The 17,460-nt window shown below is 40.1% G+C and overlaps 2 protein-coding genes across 2 annotated transcripts; both read left to right on the forward strand.

Annotated features, from left to right (window-relative positions):
• The first annotated feature begins 4,869 nt into the window (after positions 1-4,869).
• On the forward strand, positions 4,870-9,087 carry LOC149204734 (uncharacterized). Its single transcript, XM_089397197.1, has 3 exons — positions 4,870-5,805; positions 5,974-6,556; positions 6,893-9,087. The coding sequence occupies exons 1-3, from the start codon at positions 4,870-4,872 to the stop codon at positions 9,085-9,087; spliced, it is 3,714 nt and encodes a 1,237-aa protein (XP_089253323.1).
• A 6,703-nt stretch (positions 9,088-15,790) lies between these two features.
• Positions 15,791-16,846, forward strand: LOC149204735 (alcohol dehydrogenase-like). Its single transcript, XM_089397198.1, has 6 exons — positions 15,791-15,935; positions 16,077-16,160; positions 16,261-16,343; positions 16,460-16,535; positions 16,680-16,741; positions 16,826-16,846. Exons 1-6 carry the CDS (start codon positions 15,791-15,793, stop codon positions 16,844-16,846), a joined length of 471 nt encoding a protein of 156 aa, XP_089253324.1.
• Positions 16,847-17,460: the final 614 nt, after the last annotated feature.

Genomic DNA, 17,460 nt, shown 5'->3' on the forward strand with positions numbered 1-17,460 from the left:
GAAAATTAAGCTATTGTACCCAAGGATTGTAGCCATTGGACTCCTAGTACAACATCAGCACCTCCCATTGGAATAGAAAGCATTGGGCTAGTCAATACATATTCTCCCATGGATAGCTTGATATTATGGCACCTTCCAGAGCAATTTATTGTTCCTCCATTTGCAATCATCACTTGACACTCTGGTGCTGGATATAGGAAGCAATTCAATTCTTTTGCTACCCTACAATGAATAAAATTGTGGGTGCTTCCTCAATCAATCAACACTATTACCTTTTTCTTCTTGATTTGTCCTTCTATCTTTATGGTTTGAGTGTAGGAATTTACAGGGTAAGTTCCTCAGACAAAACACCAAAGGACACCGCTCACAACCAGATCGTAGATCAATACACCAGTATTTTTGACGTGGTTAAAACCCTCAAAGTGGGAAACAGTCCACGGCCTGAGCCAACGCAGCCACTTCAGGGAATTTATTAATAAAAGAATGAAAATTTACATATGTTTCTCTCATGCACGGATTACCCTACAAATGTCCCTCCATGCGCTAAAAAAAAATCATGGACCAATCGGGTGTCAAGACACGGATCAAGTGTCGGTAATACCGAGGAGAGAATGAACCGTCGGATCACTACATATCGTGACCGTCAGATTATAAGTTACAAAATGTACAATGGTAAAGAAACACACTTTACCTAACTGTATACCTAACTCTATACTAGACCAAGTTGTACTTAACTATTTCCTATGTGTCGGAATATCCTAACATCCCCCCTTAAGAACAACTTGGGATAGGATTGAAGGATTTACAAATATGACACAATAGGAGAAGGAGGGAGGCACTAGAGCCTATCCCCCCTTAGTGACAACTTCCTGAACTCCAACCATAAATCGAGGTTTAGTGAACTTCGCCTCTATGAGAGCCTTTGTAAAGATGTCTGCAACTTGATCATCTGTTGAACAATATTGCACTTCAAGAACATGGTCATGAATGAGCTTTCTGATGAAGTGCATGTGCAGATCAATGTGTTTGGTGCGCTGATGTTGGACTGGATCTTTGCATAGCTGAATGGCACTTTGATTATCACACCAAAGTGTAGTCCGATGCTGCTGCTGAAAGCCAAACTCTGACAGGATCTGACGAAGCCACAAGGCTTCCTTAGTAGCTTCTACGGCACCACAATACTCTGCTTCGGCTGATGAAAGAGAAATGGCAGCTTGTTTCTTACAAGCCCATGTAATAGGTCCTGAACCAAGAGTGAACACATAACGGGCAGCAGACTTCCGATCATCAGGGTCACCAGCCCAATCAGAATCAGTGAAACCAACCAATAGAGGAGCTGCTTCGGCACTGTAATGAATTCCAAACTGAACTGTACCTCGAACATAACGAAGTATTCTTTTAGCTGCTTTCCAATGACTTTCACGTAGGTTTTTCATAAACCGAGCAACAAGGCCAACAGCAAATGAAAGGTCAGGATGAGTATGGGTTAGATACAAAAGTTTTCCTACAAGTTGATGGTATAAGGTAGCATCAACTTCAGGAGAAGTACAAGTGACTGAAAGTTTGACTCCAGACTGAAAGGGAGAAGGGGCAGGCTTGCATTCTTCCATGTGAAAGTGGCGTAGAATATCACAGGCATACTTGGACTGAGAAAGGGAAATACCTTCCTTGGATTGCAAGACTTGAAGACCGAGAAAATAATGTAAGTGTCCTAAGTCTGTCATTTCAAACTTCCTTTTAAGGCTAGACTTCACATGGTTTATAAGGTTGGGATCACTACCGATAAGGATAAGGTCATCAACATAAAGAACAAGAATGATAAGACACTTGCCCACTTGCTTGGTGTAGACAGTATTGTCACAATGGCACCTAGAAAAGCCAGATTCTAAAAGAAAGCTATCCATTTTGGCATACCAAGCTCGAGGAGCTTGCTTGAGACTATAAAGGGATTTCTTAAGCCGACATACAAGGTTGGAGTCTGTTTTTATGAAGCCAATGGGTTGTTCCATGTAGATTTCTTCACGCAAGTCCCCATGCAAGAAGGCAGATTTAACATCCATCTGATGGACTTCCCATTTGAATGAGGCAGCAAGGGAAAGAACAAGATGGATAGAGTTCATTTTTGCAACAGGGGAGAAGGTTTCAGTGTAGTCAATGCCTTCAACCTATGAAAAACCTTTAGCAACAAGACCAGCTTTATGTTTATCAACTTTCCCATCTGGTCCATACTTGGTTCTGTAAACCCATTTGCATCTAACAAGTTTTCGTCCCTTTGGTAGAGGAACAAGATCCCATGTATCATTTGCCAATAATGAATGATATTATTCATTCATAGCTACTTCTCAATCTGGATGGCCTGAAGCTTCTGCAAAGGTGTCAGGATCATAATTTACTGGAGCTTGAGCCGGTAAAGAAGAGGCTCTGTTAAACTAAGAACGTGTGCGTCGCTGATCTGTAGGATCACCGACAAGATCACCTGCTACATATCGAGTAGCACGAACCCATTTTGGAAGCTGAGGAGCTGAAGGAGGATCCTGAGATGGTGGGGGAGGATTGTCATCCTCACTTTCATCATCTGAAGAAGAAATGTTTTCAAAAGTAGAAGAGATAGGAAGAGGTGGCACATCCACCGGACTAGGCTCGTAGGCCGATATATTTTCATCAAATTTTACATCTCTTCTAATGATAACATTTTTGGACATAAATGGAATAAGTCTATAGCCTTTGAAATCTTCAGAATATCCAACAAAAGTACATTTTTCACTCTTAGGTTCTAAAGCTTTATGCTTTTCATCTGGAATATGGGCCCATGCTTCACTTCCAAAAGCACGAAAGTGACTTACATCTAGTTTGATTGAGCTCCATGCTTCTTCTGGAGTGATATTCTTTAATGCCTTAGTAGGAGTGTGATTTATTATGTAATTTGCACAGTTAATTGCTTTTGCCCAAAAACTAAGACCAACTCCTTTAGATTGTAGCATACAATTAGCCATTTCCTTTAAGGTGCGATTCTTCCTTTCAGCTACACCATTTTGTTGTGGTGTATATGGAACAGTATGTTGCATTTTAATTCCATTCTCAGTGAAAAAGTTGATGAATATGTTTTTCACATATTCTCCGCCATGAAATCTTCAAATGCTTGACTGTGGACCTACGGCCGCTGCTACCAAAACTAGGGTTTCTGTGAAACCTGCAACGGCAGGCCTGTCAAACTCGGTTCATACGGTAGATTCAGGCGGACTGGTGATCAGGGCTACGTGGCCATAAGGGAAAAAGCAGAATGCAACTTCCTCAGGGGGAGGGCCAGGAGCCTCCCCCCAATACGGACGGGCGGACACAGCACACGGAAGACAAGGAAAATGACAATGAACTGAGCGGCGGTACTCTGGAAATGAATAAGCAGAAGGGTAAGGACATAGAAACAGAGGAAAGAAGCAGGGCAAGTTCTTCAACTTGTAAGCCAGTAGCTACCCACAGACCAAGGGTGGAGTTCCCAAGTCACCGTATCAATGCCAGGATACAGTACATGAGAGATCACGCGCTGATTGGTAAATTCATAGGAATATGGCCGACGGAGAAAGCGCTGAGAAGCTGGATTAGCGCTAAATGGCACCCAAAGGGGCACATCTCTTTGCACCTGGGAGAAAAGGGGTTTTTACAACAGTTTTTAATTGCCTGGAAGATCGCAACAGAATATTGGATGGCGGTCCCTATTTCTTGAACTCCGCAGGATTATATCTCAAAGCGTGGGTCAAAAGGTTCAACCCAGATAAGGAGGACTTGAGCTCTATGCCAGTGTGGATAAGGCTTTTTCATTGCCATGGGAGTACTGGGAAGAAAAATATCTACAAGAGATTGGGAATGCTCTTGGCGAGTTCGTAAAGATTGCAGAAGAAACAAAATCATGTAGATACACGTCCTATGCTCGAATCTGTGTCTATATGGATCTCAAGCAAGCGCTGCCAGACACGTAAGTTTCATTCATGAAGACTCTGAGTGGATTCAAGTTATAGACTATGAGCATGTACCATTTAGGTGCAGGAAATGCCATGATATAGGGCATCTCTACAGAGACTGTCCACAAAATAAGAAACCCTCATCCCAAGAGAGTTCAGATAATCAAACTACAGATGGCTTCACTAGGGTAACAAATCGAAGGAGAGGGAACAAGAAAGCAACAGGTAATCCCAAGGCAAACCCAGCTAATAAGACAATGCCCACAACTAGCAATAGTTTTGAGGCACTGGCCAAAAATGATGAGCAAGATCTGGAGAAGGACAGGCAGAAGGACAAAGAAGCCGATCCAGAACAACCAGGAGAAACCCCAGAGCAAATAGGAAAGAAGATTCAGAAACAATCAAACATGCAATCTCAACCTACATCCACTTCATGGCATTCACAAGGAATGGATGTTGAATACACGGAGCCAAATGAAAAATTATCAAAGGAACAAGCAGATACCTCCCAAGAACCTCAAATTATGGAAGAAGATCCGGAGCCTTTAGATATAGGGGAGTTGGACATACTAGGCCTGGAACTAGCATGCAAAACAAGGAATTTTGAAAAAATACCAGAACGGCAAGTGGATAACCTAGTAGAAGTCTTGAACAAAGCACAGAAGAAATACTCTCTAGGAGTCCAAATAGGAAGTCCATGGGATGGCAAATTTATCACCAAGGATAATAAGAAGAGAGGCAGGAAAACGACATTAGAGAGAACCATCAAGATTGGAGAAATATTAGTGGAGTCAGGGAGGTATGCCAAACTGACCAAGTATTTCAACGCAAACCCCCAAATTTCTCAATGAAGTTGATATCATGGAATATTAGAGGGCTCAATAGCCCCAGGAAAGGTAGATTATTAAAAAATATGCTGATGCAAGAAAAACCAAGTATACTCTTTCTGCAGGAGACGAAATGCAGTTCAACATTTTTGGAAAAAATAGCAGTGAAAGCCTGGCCAGGAGGGCTCGTAGTAGCTGTTGATGCTCAGGGAGCTTCGGGAGGACTTGCAATCCTTTGGGATGCGCGAGTCATCCAATTAAATAATATACAAGCTAATAAAAGTTTCATTCAGGCAACCTTCCATCTCTTAGGTACTAATATCTATGGGCTGATAACAAATGTATACTTTCCTCAGGATATGGCTCAAAAAGCTCAAATCCTGAATACATTGTCAGATCTCAACTCAGACAGGCCATATCCACTCTGGATCTCTGGAGGTGACTACAACATGACAAAAAGCATGGAAGAAAAACAAGGAGCCAGAAGCAGAGCAAATAGTGATGGAAATCTACTAAAAAATTTTATTCACAACAACTGGCTGGTGGATATTCCCACAAGCAATGGCATCTTCACTTGGAGTAATAAAAGAGAAGGAGTGCAGCAGATTGCTTCGCGTCTTGACAGGTTCCTTATCTCGGATAATGCAATTCACTTAGGAGGGGAATTTACAACATCCATACTTCCTATCTCAGGTTTAGATCATTGGCCTATCGAACTGCAATGGAACAGGCCAGGTAATAATCTCAAACGTCCCTTTCGATTTGAAGAATTCTGGTTAACTCACCCGGACTTTGAGAGGCTAGTAAGATCAACATGGCTCCACTTCAATCCCTCTGAAGGTACCAGAATGTCCAAGTTTCAGCAAAAACTCAAGCATCTTAAAGGAGTAATCAAAAGATGGAATCATAATATATTTGGAAACATCTTTACGGCTCAAGCCACTCTCAACATAGAAATGAAGAAAATTCAGCAAACCATCATCACTGAAGGGCGCACGGAGGAATTAACCAAGCAGGAGCAAGTCATAGAATCTAGAATTCTAGAAAGGGCTAAACAGGAGGAAACATTATGGAGACAGAAATCAAGGATTAGATGGCTAAAAAATGGAGAAAAAAACACTAAATTTTTTCATAAAACAACGGTGCAGCGTAGAATGATAAACTCCATTACTCACATTAAAAATGAACAGGGGGATAAAATTGAAACTCATGAAGGCATTGAAGAGGAATTCCTCAGTTACTTTAAGAAAGCGCATCAGGAGCCCAATATAAATAGAATGCCGGCTATCAACAAGCTAATAAAGAACATACCAAGGATAATAACAGAGGAACACAACAGTCTTCTCATCAAGCCCATCAACTTAGAAGAAGTTGAAGAAGCAGTGCGACACCTGAAGGAAGGGAAAGCGCCGGGTCCGGATGGTTTCACATCAAATTTTTTTCATAAGTTCTGGGACTTGATAAAGGATGAAGTCTGGCAGGTAGTAGAGGAATCTAGAGCACTCAGATGGATGTATCCAGGGTTAAATGCCACCTTCATAGCCTTAATTCCAAAGGGGGAAGATTCCAATACTCCAGACAAATACAGACCAATTGCTTTGTGTAATATCATCTATAAAATTACTTCAAAAGTAATAGCAACAAGACTAAAGCCGCTGCTCCCTCTGATTATCTCGCCCGAGCAATCGGGTTATGTCGAAGGACGACAAATAACGGATGGGATTATTCTAACGCATGAGATAATCCACTCCTTAAAGCAAACCAAGAAGCCAGGTATGTTGCTTAAGTTAGACCTATCCAAAGCTTTTGATAGTCTCAGTTGGGTCTATATTCAAAAAATTCTTATAGCCTTTGGTTTTGCACATTCATGGGTCAGATGGATTTTTAACCTCTTATCTTCAGCTTTTTTCTCTGTTTTAATTAATGGTATTCCCTCAGCTACATACCGTCCTTCCAGAGGTATAAGGAAAGGAGACCCCTTGTCTCCCTTCCTTTTTGTAATTATGGCAGAGGGATTGGGTAGAAGCATCACCTCGGCTAGGCTAGCCCAGCAAATATGAGGCCTCTCTTTCAATCACTCCCCTGCTTACTCCCACCAGCAATTTGTAGATGATAATATGCTTTTTGGCCATCCTTTGGTGCAAGAAGCTCGCCTCCTCAAGTCTATTCTGTCTATCTTCTCTGATGCTTCTGGAGCCCTCATTAATCGTGTTAAATCCCAAATCTTTTTCTTCAATACCCCTGTGCCTACCCAAAGAGCTATTGGACGAATTCTGGGATTCACTATTGCCTCCTTGCCTTCCAAGTATCTAGGTGCCCCTTTAATGGCCTCAGCTCTCAAACACTCTTCCTGGAAGCAATTGTTGGAAAAACATGAGACTCGTCTCACCCTCTGGACCAATCGAGCTGTGAATATGGCTAGCAGCACTGTTCTAATCAAAGCGGTCCTTCAGTCCATGCCCCTGTATTTATTCTCCATTTTGGCCGCCCCAAAATGGGTTCTCAGAGAAATCAAGAATCTTCAACGCAACTTTCTATGGGGAAGCTCAGGTCAAAATCGAAAATGGGCTTTGCTGAAATGGGATAAAGTATGTCTTCCTAAAAAAGCAGGAGGTATTGGGCTAAGGGACCCTAAGCATAGCAATAGAACAATGGGTGCAAAAATTTGGTGGAGATGGCTAGCCCATCCCAACACACCATGGGCCTCTCTCTGGACAGCTAAATATGCAAGCAACTGTCCCATGGAAGAACGAATACGAATGACAGAGATAAGAAAGGGATCGGTGTTCTGGAATTCGGCCATACAACACAGAAGTCTTATACAAGAACACAGCTTTTGGGAAATCAAAAGTGGAACAACTGCGCGGTTTTTGGAAGACTCCTGGCAGCAGTTACCAAGATTAAGGGATATTCTACAAGATCATCAAATTACAGAGCGAGATATCAATCAATATGCCAAGGTCAACCAATTCTGGAGAACAGCTACAACTCAAGAGCATAGGCAATGGAAAAATGCAAATCAATTCTTATTGAACTGCTCTGAACCAACGAAGCAACATCTCAACACAGAATTACAAAAGAGGCAAATCATTATCTCAGAAGGAATGGACATTCTCAGATGGGGTTATGAAGAGAAAGGAACTTTTACCACAAAGGAAGCGTACAAAATAATTATCCAGGATCGGCTAAACAAAGATAAACCTTGGGATGAAATTTGGCATACATCCAACTGGCCGAAGGTCTCCACATTCTTATGGCTTCTCTGTCACAATAGAATTCTAACTTGGGATAATCTTAGAAAAAGAAGCTTCTCAGGTCCATCTATATGTCTCATTTGTAGGAAGGAGGAGGAAACGGCCATTCATCTTATGCAAACATGTCAAACTGGAAGAAAACTTTGGGAGAAGGTTGCTTTTCGCTGTCAAAAAGAGGGCAGAGTACAAGGAGATCTTAAAGCCACTATACGCAACTGGAGTCAAAGGCCATTTCAAAGTAATCTCCTTAATACTTTGTGGCATCTTATACCTAGCCTATTAATGTGGAACATATGGAAAGAGCGTAATAGAAGAATCTTCAAAGATCAATCTATGTCTATAGAGCAAATCTGGAATACACTTCATCAGAACATCATGGAGACTCTCTTAATTAGAGAATGGCACTCAGAAGATCTCCCCACTTCACCTCAGGAAAAAACAATATGGGATAATTGGGGGATTCAGATAAACCAAATGCTCATCAATACAAAGAACCCCACAATGCAGGGACAGGAATTAAGCAATTGGACTCCGCCGCCCATCAACATGTTCCAGCTTAACTTTGATGGCGCCTCAAAGGGAAATCCAGGGAAAGCAGGATATGGAGGAGTTTTCAGAGATCATAATGGTAATCCTCAATGCATTTTCATGGGCTCGATAGGTTGGGACACCAATAACTCAGCAGAATTGGAGGGATTATGGAGAGGTCTCAAATTAGCCCAGGAAAAAGGTTTCTTCCCTCTCATTATAGAAGGGGATTCGCAAATCATAATCAGGATGATCATAAAGCTTATGCACGGTTCACCCATTTACAAAGTAAGCAATAGCTGGAGAATGGCCCAGAGGCTGGAGCTGATCAACAATTGGCTTTCTCAGCATCAAGCAATCTCTTGTAAACACACCAGAAGGGAAGGAAATAAGCTCGCTGACTTTCTTGCCAACCTTGGAGTGGAAGCTAAGGATGGCTACTTTGAAGGTCCTATTGCTAGTCTAGTTTCTGAGGACCAGATTGCCATGGTCCAGGAACTCGTCACTCAGGACAAGTCTTAGATCAAGAATACTCACCCAGATGCGGGTGACTCTTCCAGTAATCAATGAGGAAATCCGCCAGACAGACAGCTGGCCTAACGGATGGCATGCAAGAGGACTGCATGGTACTTTCCGTAGGAGGATATAACAAGTTAAGGGCAGGAGAATTAATTCCTGCACAGCCTCGAAGTTGGTTCAAATTCATTTCGAGCATGGCTGCTCTGCATACACTCTGGCTCATTGCCATGGATCCGCGCAACGCAATTAATGTCTCAGGGTATTATGAAGCCAAGCCGCTTCAGTCCTACTGTATTGTCATTTGGGTATGGATGTTTGATTGGTTCTGGAGATGCCCTGAAGTTTTCAGCGCTTTCATTTCTTTTGGTCTGCTCTTGTTCAACTGCTTTTCCAGCTCCTCTGCCCCTGTAATCATGTCGCGCAGACGAGGAATCCCACGCAGGGGAAGTCACTCAGGAAATAGAGAAGAGGAGCGCAATCAGTCTACTTCGAAAAATCCTTTCGTCTCCTCACCTTCTCAGGTTAACAGTGTTCTGCTAGGGGACCTGGCGGGGAGAGTGTATCATGCGGACCATATGCAAGAGGACGCCCCTGCTTCGGAAGTGCCTCAGCAGCCGGTTCCAATACAGGGAGAAGCGTTAGTGTGCGGGCCATCTCAACAAGAACTTGGAGTACTGCACTTGGTTACTCATCCTGATGGTGAGCCTGTTCTGGACGAAGAAGGTTTCGTGACATGGGTGGCTTCTAACAGCCAGGAAAAGGAGGACACGCCAGCTTTGCCTAGTCATGCCGATTGATTACAGTTCCTTCTTGCTGGGTGGTTCTCTAGCTCATATGTTTTGTAATTTTGTTCTTATGATTTTGAGTCTGAAGTTAGAGGTCGATGTCTGGTCCATTCTCATGCTTCCGGCAGTAACAACAACAAATCCAGGTCTCATTTTGTGTCTTACAAATGATTATGTCAGAGGCTATTTTGTGCTTTTAATCAATGAAGGCCATGAAGATTGTAGGTCTGTTAAATTTTGTCAGTATGTCAGGAACCAAAGCAAAACCTGTGAAGTCTGTATTGTAAATCTGGTTGTAGGGCTGAATGTAATATCCATGTTTTTTTGGCTGAGGACTGGCTTCGGCCTCCTTTGAGGTCCTGACCTCATTGTACATATTTTTCACCTTTTTAATAGAATTAGCATTTACGGAGAAAAAAAAAAAAAAACATATTCTCCGCCATTATCAGATCTTAGCTTAAGAATTTGATGTCCAGATTGTTTTTCAACAAAGGCTTTGAAGGCCAAAAATGTGTTAAATACTTCACTCTTGAGTTTTAAGAAGTATACTCAAGTGCGTCTGGAGAAATCATCAATGAAAGTTAAGGAATACTTGCAGCCAGAGAATGAAACAACATGAAGTGGACCACATAAATCACTATGCACAAGCTGTAAAGGGGCTGAGGCGTGCCAAGAGGCACGTTTTTCAAAACTGTCCCGATGATGTTTTCCGAGTACACATCCGGAACAAACACCATCTCTGCAAGATACCATAGGAAGACCTGTCAGCATATTTTCTTTACATAGATGTTGAAGGGAGAGATAGTTTAAGTGACCAAACCACTCATGCCAAAGTTTGCTCACTTCATCGTTATGAGCAACAAATACTGAGGGAAGATTTGATGACCCAGAGTTGTGAAACTTATACAACCTTGTAGAATCATCAGCAATGCCAGTAGCCAAAATCTGTTTAGGATCTCTTAAGTCCTTGATTACAACATCATGAGGTGAAAATTCAATGATTTTACCTTCACCTGAATGAGTTATCTGGTATACAGATAGAAGGTTGCAGGATAAGGTTGGAACACATAATACATCATTAGACTGACCATTGTCTAGATAAATAGTTCCAGTCCCTACAGCACTAAGAGATCTATCATCACCAACATATATATTTTTGGTGTTACAATCATTTAAAGAAGAAAACATGGCTTTGTTTTTGGCCATGTGATAAGAAGCTCCAGAATCAATGAGCCACTCATGAGAATGAGAAGAAGAAGATACATTTAATGCATAGCCAGACCAAGATTCTTGACAACCACGTGCAAAAAGTGCCATTCCTGAAGATGAAGTTGAAGTTGAAGATTGCCACAAATGGATGTTATGCTTCTTCATTGCTGCTTCCAAGGATTCCATCTTCTTAAAGCATTTTGATTCTAAGTGGCCATCTCGATTACAAAAATTGCAATGTCTATCAGTCTTCTTCCCTTTGTTTTTATTTGTCTTATCATTTTTTTGAAATGATTTTTCATTTTGGGGCTGAAATTGCTTAGGACCCTTGTTTGGTTTAGGACCATTCTTTTTAGGATATGACTTCTTAGGATTCTTTGAATTTGGTTGTTATTGGGCGGCTAATGCTTTCTTGGAAGAGTTTCCAAGATTAAGAAGACCAAGGTGTAAGAGTTTTTATTGTTCTCTTATTAAAGAATCACAAAAAGAGTCAAAGGAACGGGACTTGTAGTCTGTTCCTTGAGAAATGAAGGCTTCTCTAGTAGAATGGAAGGTGGAAACAAACACAGAGTAGGCTGGTCCCAACTTAGTAAGAATGGAATAGATAAGGTTACTATCTTCTTTCTTAACCTTAACACCTTCCAAGAGATATCTAAGGGTCTTGAACTTGGACAAGAAATCTTCAATACAAGAAAAATTATTAGGGTCCAATGTAAGAAACTCATTTTCAAGTTGATGGGCTCTAAGTTCATTTTTAATCCCAAAAACTTTATTGATTTGTTTCATTGTTGCATCAGGAGTATCAAGTTCTACAATATGGAATCTAAGATCTGGAGAAATAGAAATCCCTATCAATCCACGTGCTTGATCTTGCCTATTTTCCCATTTAGCAGCCTTATCTTCATCCTTCGGTTTCTTTTCTTGGCCTGAGGCTATTCTATAGAGACCTTTACTTCTAAGTAAATCCTCAATGTAGGACAACCATTGGAGGTAGTTGGTGCTGTCAAGGGTAACTTGGTATTGACTTTCCATTTCAACAGAAATTGAAGCTAAATATGTTGCAACTAAGTGTTCCAATGGATAGATCTCGAAAAATTAGGCTGGTTTAGAAAACGGCTATGAAAACGGCTTCCGGATGAAGAAGTTATGGCTTTTTGAAAAAAAGTTGTTGAAGTTGCCGACGAAGTGCGGGAATGTGCGGAAATGAAAAAGTCCGCCCCCACAAAATGGAGACTTGAACCCAAGACCTCTACTCTCTTAAAATAGCTTTGAACCAATTGAGCTATATAAAAAATTTGAGAGACAGAGAGAGAGAGAGAGAGAGAGAGAGAGGGGGGGGGTGCTTTTGGTTGCATGCTTGCTTTGAGAAAGCTCTTTTTCCCTACAAAACAAAAAACACAAAACCCAACACGGACATGCAAAGAAAATGAACCTTACGGCTCGAAGTTAGCTTTAGCCGAAAAACTAAATATTTTAAAAAATGAACCTTGCAGCTCAAAGTTAGCTTTAGCCGGAAACTAAATATTTTCCTCAATGTTTCTGATTTTCCGAGATCACCCTAAGGCGCAGGGAAAAGAGCATACGCATGAGAAAAATCCTTCCTTTTTGTTTCTGATTTTCCTAGATCGCACAGAGTCGCAGGGCAAAGAGCACATGTAGAAATGAAAAGTATAGATCCAGTAATAAAAAAAAGCTAAATAAACCGAAACCGAAATAAACAGAGAGAAAATAACTGTAAACTGCAAATAAACATTGTATACCTCCAGATCTTAAAAATGACGCAGCTAGGGATATCGGAAACCTTTTCGCGTGAAACGAAAAGGGTTACTCACTGGAACAGATTCTCCCAACACAACAGAGTAGTCCTCTCGGCCCAAAAGTAGTCAGAAACAGTAGATCTAGGAAACGGCAGTCGGATGCAGTTCTACCGGCTTCAGATTTGGATCACCAATGGACGCAGCCATCAAATAGCTCTGATACCATGTAGGAATTTACAGGGTAAGTTCCTTAGACAGAACACCAAAGGACACCACTCACAACCAGATCGCAGATCAATACACCAGTATTTTTGACGTGGTTAAAACCCTCAAAGAGGGAAACAGTCCACGGCCTGAGCCAACTCGGCCACTTCAGGAAATTTATTAATAAAAGAATGAAAATTTACATATGTTTCTCTCATGCACGGATTACCCTACAAATGACCCTCCATGTGCTAAAAAAAAAATCATGGACCAATCGGGTGTCAAGCCACGGATCAAGTGTCAGTAATACCGAGGAGAATATGAACTGTCGGATCACTACATATCGTGACCAACGGATTGTAAGTTACAAAATGTACAACGGTAAAGAAACACACTTTACCTAACTCTATACCTAACTCTATACTAGACCAAGTTGTACTTAACTATTTCCTATGTGTCGAGATATCCTAACATTGAGGAGTGGTAATTCCCGCCAATGCATTACAAGATATGGTCGGATTTAATTATTCTTCATCTAGGCTTTGTTCCTGGAGTATATCCTCTTCTTTTGACCTTTCTTGCTCCTTTTCTTCTTCCTCTTCACAATCTATGTAGAATAATTTCTTCTCAGCACACTTATGACCTTTAGTGTATTTGCTATCACAACTGTAACAAAGCCCTTTTGCTCTTTTTTCTCCTAATTGTTGCGGTTTCAACCTTATAGGTTGTGGAAGACTAGGGTCAACAACACTTCCATCTTTATAGTTATGAGTGGTATGCTTCCTGGTTGCCATAATTTTGCTTTCCATTTTTCTTGCTAACCTGAATGCTTTCTCTAATGATTCAGGTTCCCAAAGGCGCACATCATGTTGGATATTTTCCTTTAAAGACCCTATGAACACATCAACCCTATGCTCCTCTGGAATATCTTTTACCCTTATGTTCAATTTTTGGAACTCCTCAATGTGCTCCATTACTGAACCCTTTTTTTTGAGACTTATCAATTGGCTAAAAAAAGTGTTGCTTTTTGTATCCTCATAATGTGCTACCATTCTTCCGTTAAAATTGCCCAAGTGATAAATTGTTTACGAGAGCAAAGCCATTGATACCATACAAACAAATTTGGTTCCAAATATACAGTTGCCATACGTACCTTTTGTGTGTTTTGCACATTATTGAGATCGAAGAATTGCTCCATCTGTAATATCCATGTGGCAGGATCATTGCCATCAATCTTCCTCATATCGATTTTTGGAATATGGTGAGTCTTTGATCCAACATTGGCATCTATGGAATCATGATTAAAATTTCTTTTATTCTCATCACGAGTTTCCTTTCGTACCCTTTCATCCTTAGTGCCCATTTCTTGTAGCAACTTATTCATATTTATCTTCAATTCGCCCATGTCTGTCTTCAAATCTGTCTTCAAATCTGCCATGTCTCTCTTCAAATCTGTGTTCGAATCATCCATCTTAGCTTCCATGCCCTTTATCTTAGATTCCACGCCATTTATCTTAGCTTCTGTTAGCTTTTGTGAACGTGACATTTGTTGCACTTGTTCTTGTAATTTTGATATATCATGTAGCATTTGTTCCTCTTCTTCATGAGTCATGCTAGAGCTTTCAGGTTCCTTACTAGGTGTTTGCATTTTCTTTCCTCGGGGCATCAATTACCAATAATAATGCTTACTATGCCCTTTGAATTCCTTCAAACCAAGCTTATGCAAAAATTTAAAAAAAAAACTACACACCTTTCTTCACTTTGTAGAAGCCTGATATTGAATCTGATGTATCTATGTAATTTCAGATCATTCAGTTCCGAAATTTTGACCTATAGTAGCCTTCTGAGTCCTCTTTCCAATTCCACAAGTCTGACCCAAATTGGTTTCTCCAAGGAAGAGTTATGCGAAATCTCCCATAGTGACCTGCTTATAGACTAGTTCAGTAGAGAAAACTTGTACGACGTGCCACGAGTCATTGTTTTGACCTATGGATCTGAAAAATGCATAAAAGAAGCTACAATCCGTCCTCTTTCTGTACCTTCTTACTAAATTTCAATCCAATCCTCAGAGCGAAATTTATGACGATTTTCCCCAGGTCACCTGTTTTGAATGTAATTCAGGAGTATGCAAAAATACCAACTTCCTCAGATCATATCTCCAAAAATATCGTGCGAAAAGATCTAAAATTCGGACCCAAGGTTCAGCGCGATCTCTTATCAAATGGGTTTTTTTTACAACTTCTGAAACGTCACAAAACGAACGTTATAGCGAAAATGCCACGATGACCTGTTTGGAGCAGCGAAACCCTAGAATCCAAAGCTCTGATACCAAATGTTATGAAACCAGCTCAAAAAAAGATAGAAAAGATATATCAACGCCTTAGAATTTAGCCTCTTCGAGGGGGCAACCTCCTTTACATTACATAAATGAACAATTCTTGGATGATTCAAATGACAAAACCTCCTTTCTATATATAGGAGTATAAGGAATCACAATATAATCCAGCCGACCTAACAATAATAATATAAAGCCACAAAAATAACAATAGAGGGATTCTATGGGGCACAGAAATAACAATATGGGGGTAATAGGGGCACAACAATATAAATAAGCGTATAACTACAATAGTAATGGGGTAATCACTAGTATTATAGGGGCCCAACAAAAACATGCAAACTTTTCCTCGCATACTTGGGCATGAGGGTGTTGGGTAAACCTTTGTTAGATACAGTTAATATGAATCTGATTATATGTTTTTCGAGCAAAATACAAAATCAGAGCATACAATTTATGATTATAGGATAGTAGAGAGCGTGGGAGAAGGCGTGACAGATATTAAGGTTGGAGACCATGTAATTCCCTTGTTCACAAGATACTGTGGAGATTGTGTGTTCTGTAAATCTAAGAAGACTAATCTGTGTCATAAATTCAAAATTGATCTCACAATAAAAGTGATGAGAAACAATGGAAAGACGTGTTTCTCAATCAATGGATTTCCCATTTACCATTTAATTTCTACATTTGGCAAATACACAGTTTTTGACTATGCTTGCATTGCCAAAATCATTCCAGAGGCTCCACTGGACAAAGCATGCTTGTTTGGTTGTGGAATAACCACTGGTATATTTACTGTGACTTTTTTATGCATCTAAGCCTCAATATTGGAGCTACAATATTCAACTTACAATTAAAAAGAGCAATATCTCTTTTGATTGTTCAGGTGTTGGAGCTGTTTTCAACACAGTTGACATCCAAAGTGGATCAACTATGGCCATTTTTGGCCTCGGTGACGTTGGCCTTGCTGTCAGTAATATTGCCTTGACACTAGTTTGGTTTTATGTGATATTCTCTACAAACAATTTTAGATTCCATGATATTCTCTAAAGTTTACTCATGATGTTTTCATGGGCACTCTGTAGGTCGCAGTGGGTGCAAGAATGAGAGGTGCCTCCAAGATAATTGGTATTGACACAAATTCAAGAAATTTCATCAAAGGTGAAATGGATTCTCCTATGACGATCAGACAATGGATACATTTTCTGAGTCCTAATTATGTAGAAACAGCTAAACTAAATATCATCATAACTAATACTAGGGAATTAATTAGAAACTCACTAATTAAGTTCATTTCGAATGCAGCAAAAGCCTTGGGCGTGACTGAATACATTAATCCAAAAGACCATGAAAAACCCATTGAAGAGGTAAGTTAAATGTTTTTTTGCTTAATAAAATGTTCACAGATTTATCTCTGGTTCACGGTAAGGAGACAGTTGTATTTATGTCAGGTAATAGCAGAGAAGACATAAGGAGGTTTGGATTATAGCTTCAAATGCATTGGAAATATAGGTGTTTTGTATCAGTCTTTATTGGATACTCGGGAGGTAAAACAACTAGTATTTTTCGCTTTTTTAATAGTTATGTAGATTGATAGAGAATCTTTATCAGCTGCAACTATTACATTAGGAACAACTATTACATAAATATCATTAACGTACAGTTAAAATAAATATCTGTAATGGACAGTTACAAAAAATTGAAACTTTAATTTTATATAATTAGAAAACAAATTGTTAACCAAACCATTTGAACTAAAATCTTTTAGAATCTGTCTCAATTCTATATAATTGAAAAATAAATGGTTTCCCAAACAACTCTCACTAATTTGAAACCCTTCTCTTTACCAAGTCATCTCATTCAAAGTTTCATCATCCTTCTCTATATTGACATCTTCGATTAACTGCTCAAAAACCCCTAAGATTATATTTTTGTTTTCCTATTCTAGAGTCAGAACTTTCAACACCTTGAATTTTAGGCTAGGAATCCCAGCTTTAAGATATTTAAGAACTTGTCTCAATCCCTCATCTCCCACATGTGCATCATAATTTTTCTATGTTAGTATCTGAGTCCTCAATAGATTTAG

The sequence above is a fragment of the Pinus tabuliformis genome, chromosome 1_2, assembly GCF_031772625.1.
Source record: "Pinus tabuliformis cultivar Carrire ecotype Pingquan chromosome 1_2, CPIR1, whole genome shotgun sequence".
Lineage (NCBI taxonomy): Eukaryota > Viridiplantae > Streptophyta > Pinopsida > Pinales > Pinaceae > Pinus > Pinus tabuliformis.